We start from the raw sequence: 7,016 nt of genomic DNA, 5'->3' as shown, positions 1-7,016 counted from the left end.
CATATTTAGTGGCATTTCTCAACAACAATTTGTTTTATGAGAAAACTGGCATTGATTTTTCTGACAAATTTGCCTCTATTTTTCCAGTCTTCCATAAAAATCAGTACCACTAGCAAAAGAATTGAAGATGAAAAGCAGAGCATACACAAGTGCCAAATCAGGTTGGCCCTTCAATATTTATTCCAATTTAATTAAACTACGGAACCATTCATTTCTGTGCTAGGTGATAGAATCTGATTTTTTATGGAAAATTTAGAGTGTATTGTTTTGGAATCTCCATTGCTAAAACAAATTGTTGGCAGTCTTATTTGTTAGTACAGTAGAAGAGTATACTTCTGTCCTAGTTTCACTGGGATTTTGTCTCAGTTTGTCTCCAGCCATGGTGATCAAGGCCCTTAGCAGTTAAATGCAGGGCAGCTGATCCAGACTGGCCCACAGGTGTATTCTATAATATTAACAATCAAGTTCCCTATAAAAGGGAAGGCTTACTAGGCAGAGGTGAGGCTGTTTTTGCTCTCCTTTCTTCTGGCTTTTCTTCTTCTTTCTTCTTTCTTCTTTCTTCTTTCTTCTTTCTTCTTTCTTCTTTCTTCTTTCTTCTTTCTTCTTTCTTCTTTCTTCTTTCTTCTTTCTTCTTTCTTCTTTCTTCTTTCTTCTTCTTCTTTCTTTTTCTTCTTCTTTCTTCTTCTTTTTCTTTCTTTTTCTTCTTTCTTCTTTTTCTTTCTTCTTTTTCTTTCTTCTTTTTCTTTCCTCTTCTTTCTTCTTTCTTCTTTCTTCTTCTTTCTTCTTCTTTCTTCTTCTTTCTTCTTCTTTCTTCTTCTTTCTTCTTTCTTCTTTCTTCCTCTTTTCTTTCTTTTTCTTTTTCTTTCTTCTTCTTTTTCTTTCTTCTTTATCTTTCTTCTTTCTTCTTTCTTCTTCTTCTTCTTTCTTCTTTTTTCTCTTCTTCTTCTTTCCTCTCCTCTCCTTCTTCTTTCTTTCTTCTTCTTTCTTTCTTCTTCTTTCTTTCTTCTTCTTTCTTCTTCTTTCTTCTCTCCTCTCCTCTCCTTCTTTCTTTCTTTCCTCTCCACTCCTTCTTCTTTCTTTCTTCTTCTTTCTTTCTTCTTCTTTCTTTCTTCTTCTTTCTTCTTCTTTCTTCTTTCTTCTTCTTTCTTCTTCTTCTTCTTCTTCTGTTCTTTCTTCTTGTCTTCTACCTGCTTTCTTCTTTCTTCTTCTTCTTTCTTCTTCTTTCTTCTACTTCTTTTTCTTTCTTCTTTCTTCTTCTTCTTCTGCTCTTCTGCTACTTCTTCTTTCTTCTTTCTTCTTTCTTCTTTCTTCTTTCTTCTTTCTTCTTTCTTCTTTCTTCTTCTTTCTCCTTTCTTCTTTCATCTTTCTTCTTCCTCTTTTCTTTCTTCTTCTTTTTCTTTCTTTTTCTTTTTCTTTCTTTTTCTTTTTCTTTCTTTTTCTTTTTCTTTCCTCTTCTTTCTTCTTTCTTCTTTCTTCTTCTTTCTTCTTCTGCTCTTCTGCTTCTTCGTCTTCTTTCTTCTTCTTTCTTCTTTCTTCTTTCTTCTTTCTTCTTTCTTCTTTTTCTTTCTTCTTTTTCTTTCTTCTTCTTTTTTCTCTTCTTCTTTCCTCTTCTTTCCTCTTCTTTCCTCTTCTTTCCTCTTCTTTCCTCTTCTTTCTTCTTTCTTCTTTCTTCTTCTTTCTTCTTTCTTCTTTCTTCTTTCTTTTCTTTTCTTCTTTCTTCTTTCTTCTTCTTTCTTTTCTTCTTTCTTCTTCTACTTTTCTTCTTTCTTCTTCTGCTCTTCTTCTTTCTTCTTTCTTCTTTTTATTTCTTCTTTCTTCTTTCTTCTTTTTATTTCTTCTTTCTTCTTTCTTCTTTCTTCTTTCTTCTTTCTTCTTTCTTCTTTTTCTTTCTTCTTTTTCGTTCTTCTTTCTTCTTCTTCTTTCTTCTTATTTTTCTTTCTTCTTTCTTCTTCTTCTTTCTTCTTTCTTCTTTTTCTTTCTTCTTTCTTCTTCTGCTCTTCTGCTTCTTCTTTCTTCTTCTTATTCTTTCTTCTTTCTTCTTATTCTTTCTTCTTTTTTCTTCTTTTCTTTCTTCTTTTTCTTTTTTCTTCTTTCTTTTTCTGCTTATTCTGCTTCTTTCTTCTTTTTCTTTCTTCTTTTTCTTTCTTCTTTTTCTTTCTTCTTTTTTTTTCTTCTTTTCTTTCTTCTTTTTCTTTTTTCTTTTTCTTTCTTCTTTTTTCTTTCTTCTTTTTCTTTCTTCTTTTTTCTTCTTTTCTTTCTTCTTTCTTCTTTCTTCTTTCTTCTTTCTTCTTTTTCTTTCTTCTTTTTCTTTCTTCTTTTTCCTTCTTCTTTTTCCTTCTTCTTCTTTCTTCTTTTTTCTTTCTTCTTTTTTCTTTCTTCTTTTTTCTTTCTTCTTTTTTCTTTCTTCTTTTTTCTTTCTTCTTTTTCTTTCTTCTTTTCTTTCTTATTGCTGATGATTGCTACTCCTGGACATCTTGCTGCATCGTGTAGCTAAGTATACTTTTTTGTGTTATCATTTATATTGGTTTCTTTATTTTATTAAATCTGTTTAATTTTAACCTACGAGTCTCCTTCTTTTTCCCAATTTCCTTCCTCAGTTGAGAAAGGGATGCTGGGTGAGAGAAAAACTGTTATAGTTTAGACCTGGGTGCAGGCTAAACGAAGACAACTTCCTTAGCAATTTCTGCAGAACTTATAATCTTGAAGAATCTAATTTCAAACACTTACAAAACAGAAATATTTTGTTAAGAACCTAAAATGAGAAATATTTTTCTTTGCTCCAAATTGAAAATTTTGATTTTCTAGTCATAAAGTATTTTGAATCTCTTCCATCATTTATTAGAGTGCATTTGCCTTTTAGCATATACTCCCAAATAATCCAGGTCTGGTTTTCTATTCTCTGCTGACCATGATTTTCTAGTTAAAAAGACTCATAATGAAATATATTTTCCTGTTGATAAACATGAGTGATACATCTAGTCATAAATGTGTGTATATATATATTTTAGCCACAAGTGGAGAAATAAAAAAGGCATCTAGGCTTTGAACTGCAACCAACAATATTTTGTCTGTATTTTTTCAAGGGAAAATGAGGCTAATATTGAAAACAACTTAATTAATTTTTGAGCACTTCAACAAAATAAAATTCATTATTTTATTTTGGAGAATACTGAAATACTTTATAAGGAAAGAAGTTTTCACAATAAAATGTTTGGACATTTTTCATGCTACTTCCATAATTGCAAACTTTTTTTCCACTTGATTTTTAATGTATGTTCAATTTATATGAATGCAAAGGCTGAAATGCTTTCTAAGGGATATAAACACTTTTTTTATTCAGTTCTCTATTAAATATTGCTTAGTGGATTGGTTTTGAATGATTTTGATACATGTATAGCTTTTAATGTTTTAGTTTTCATCATTATGTAAAGAAAATTTTTATGTAACAAAAGTGTTGAAGGTAATTCTGACACAACCTCCAGTAATCTTTTACAAGGTTTGCAGAAGGGTCAAAATTCAGATTCACATGCTTGAGTTGGGGAACTGAAAAAAAAATCTTCAGAAATTCTATGTGGATAGGGTAACTCTGTGGAAGTTTTTGTTATATTTACATACTTGAATATGTTGAAAGAGCAAGGCACAAAGGTAATTTTACTTTAGATTCCTATACATATGGACTCTGAATTTGAGAGCAACTGAATAAAATTTCACTGCAGTACTTGGAGAAGAATGACTATATTCTTTCCTATTGTGATTTATAGACTATAATCTTGAACACTACTTTCCTGCCTGTAGACCTGAAGCTATTCCCAGTTAAATTAAGTTGAAGAATCTGTAACCAAGAGAACACAGATTTTTAAATTCTTTAGTTCTCTTGAACAAACATCAATTACATTTTTTTTTAGTTTATGGCAGTTTTACACCTGGTTTTGATTAAGTGACAATAAAATCTGCATATTTGGTTGTATCTTGGGATAAGAGGAGTACATTTTTTCATCTACATGAAAGAGCATCCATTTGAAATACTGCCAACTTTAAGAAAATTTTATTGCAGTTATTAATTACTGTCAGATACACTTATTTAAATATAATGATCCTTATTTGAATGTATCCTACACTTTAATACTATTCATCAATAGTAATTACTGCAAGTATAATTAACAGCTCAATTATATCATATTTACTTAAGGTATCTAGTTGGACAAAAAGATTGCATTTAGTACAGTGTCTTGAAGGCTAATTTGAAAACAATGGGCGGTCATTAAGAGTAATTATATCTGAGGAGGAGAATTGAAAACTTTGTAGGAAAGTTTTTGTGTCATGTATCTGATTGCACTAAGATCATAAACACACATTCTTTCAGGGTGTAATGCTTTTCAGCTCCATAAACTTCTTTTCTATCATAATGCTTCTACCTTGGAATTTTCAGTCTTGAAAGTGTTTCAATATCTGCTCAGCCTAACTTTGTAAAAAATACTTGAATACATTATAAAATGACAGCCTTTCAATAAAAAATGAAGCTTCGTAACTTGCAGAACACAAACCATTTTTTTTTACTTATTCTAAGGACCAGACAGGCAATCCTGTAGAATAATGAAGGGCTAGTAAATGCAACTTTGTTATTCAAGACAAATCAATGTCCATACTTAGACAGAGGTGCGATAAGGCTGATTAAATACTATGAAACATTATATATATAAACTTTGTATGTTTAGGAGGAAAGAATACAAGAAGATTGTGATTATTTCTATTAGGGAAAAAAAAGACATGACTTGATAAAATTTAATTAATGAATGTTGTAGTAAAAGTATATCAGAGGATTCTGCTCTGCCTGCATGACAATATAGCAAAAAGTTTGTATTAAAAAAACATGAAATTATACTTCACACAACTTTTAGACTATGCAACTTGCTAAAAAGGAATTTTTTTACAACAGTAACTTAGTAATGCTCAAAAAGGGTAAGATGTGTTTGTCTAGTACAGAATGGATATATATGTGTGTGTGTATAAAATTCATATTCACTGTAATGTAATTCAGGTTGACTTTCACTTCTCTTTTAAGAAGAATAAGGGCTTCCTATTATCGAAGCTCAACTACATAGCAGAACCATGAATAAGTTTGACTACTTATAAAATGTCACAGGGAAATATATTGTGGAAGCCATTTTAAATCTTTTTCTTTAGACTTTAAGCCATTATCTCACTTTCAGATACATTCCATAGTACTCTGCCATTCTCTGAAGTGGCTGATTTTAGTTATTCTTAGAGACATGATAATAGTACAGACATAAACACTTGCTCTGGTCTATGGGAATACAGTCACTTTTGTCAGATTGACAGAAAACCCAGGTCTTACAGTGAAGTCTTTATTTTCTCTTGCTTTATTAGCATAAAGATTAAGTTTTAGCATGTTAATACCTTCACTGGTTTCAAAATTTGTCTTTGCTACTAATACTTTTTTTTCTTATTTTTTATTTGAAAGACTATGCTTAAAGGCTAGTGTCTTCCATTATTACTGAGATTAAACCAACGTACCACCAATATATAAATAGGTAACTAAGTTTGTTTAGGTGTTTGATGATTTAGTAAGGGGGCTATTATATCTTTTTTTAATAAAGACCTTTTGTATTTTGTAAAACCAGAGAGAATGACTATGATGATTAAAGGAACTGAAGACTTTTCCAGCAGATGCAAAAAGCAGAAAGAAATTACATAGGCAAAGAAAAGTGTGACACAAACTGGCAGGAAACAAACCACTTAGAACATACTTAGTCCTTCCATAATAAAGACCTGTGGGCAGAAATCCTGCTCCTGCTGAAGTAAGTGACATAGTATAAGATGGATTTAACTTTTTTTGTTTCAAAATTAGGGTCTTGCTATTACTGAAGCTCAAAACCAGCAAAAACTGTTTTTGTATGAGCGTTTAGTGAAATTAAAACTTAGATCTTTTAAATCCTACAGTTTCCATTTCTTTCTTTGCCTTAAGCCCTATACTCAGTAGTTATTCTAGGAAGTTTTCTATTACAGCAGCATACGTGGCTGAAGCAGAAGGCCAACACATGCTGTGTGTTGGACATCCATAAGTTTAGGAGCACTGGATGACATTAGCAGTCCTATCTCACCTACCTTGAAGGATTACTTAATGAGAGACTTTTGATATTCTAGTTGTACAATTTTTATATATTTTTTAAACTTTTTTAGTTACTCTTTTTAACTACCCCTGAAGCCTAATGGGCAAATTGGAGAGAAATGGATCTGATGGATAAGGAATTGCCTGGATGGCTGCATTCAAAGTGTTATAGTGAATGGCTCAATGTCCAAGTGGAAACCAGTAATGAGTGGTGTCCCTCAAGGGCCAGTACTGGGACCAATACCGTTTAATATCTTCATTAATGACATAGACAGTGGGATTGAGTGCATAGGCTGCAGGGGGACAACCTGCATCACCATGATCTTCTCCATGGGCTGCAGGGGGATCTTTGCTCTGGCACCTCCTCCCCTTTCTTCACTGACCTAGGTGTCTGCAGGGCTGTTTCTCTCACATTTTCTCACTCCTTTCAGCTGTTGCATAGTGTTTTTTATCCTTCTTAAATATGGCATCACAGAGGTGCCACCAGCATTGCTGATTGGCTCAGCCTTGGCCAGTGGTGGGTCCTCTTGAAGATGGCTGCGACTGGCTGTGCCTGACATGGGGGCAGCACATAGTGTCTTCCCACAGAAGCCACCCCTGCAGACTCCTGCTACCCAAACTTTGCCACATAAATCCGACACATACACATAATGAGCTAGATGCTCTCACGTTCCACATACCCTTACAAAATATTAAAAAGATAAAGGAGCAATAAAATAAAAAAACTGGAAAAAAGACTTTAAAAATTAAAATTAAAACAATAGGAAAAGTAGCATAACACCACCTAAATTGTATGAATGAAAAATACTTCATTATGAGCAACCAAATTTTGTGCTTACAATTATTCACCACATAGTTCACCTGAATAGTTCATGTCATTTTTGTG

The 7,016-nt window shown here is 32.2% G+C and overlaps 1 protein-coding gene across 1 annotated transcript; it reads right to left on the bottom strand.

Annotated features, from left to right (window-relative positions):
* Positions 1 to 647: 647 nt before the first annotated feature.
* On the bottom strand, positions 648 to 6,690 carry LOC137664765 (axoneme-associated protein mst101(2)-like; the record flags this gene model as incomplete). Its single annotated transcript, XM_068403206.1, is given in 2 exon segments — positions 648 to 2,459; positions 6,553 to 6,690. Coding segments are annotated over 2 exon segments (1,950 nt in total), but the record flags the coding sequence as incomplete, so codon positions are not given.
* Positions 6,691 to 7,016: the final 326 nt, after the last annotated feature.

The sequence above is a fragment of the Nyctibius grandis genome, chromosome 6 (genome assembly GCF_013368605.1).
Source record: "Nyctibius grandis isolate bNycGra1 chromosome 6, bNycGra1.pri, whole genome shotgun sequence".
In the NCBI taxonomy this organism is placed as follows: Eukaryota; Metazoa; Chordata; class Aves; order Nyctibiiformes; family Nyctibiidae; genus Nyctibius; species Nyctibius grandis.
The sequence above is the reverse complement of the archived record's forward strand: the minus strand, read 5'-3'. Positions and strand labels throughout refer to the sequence as shown.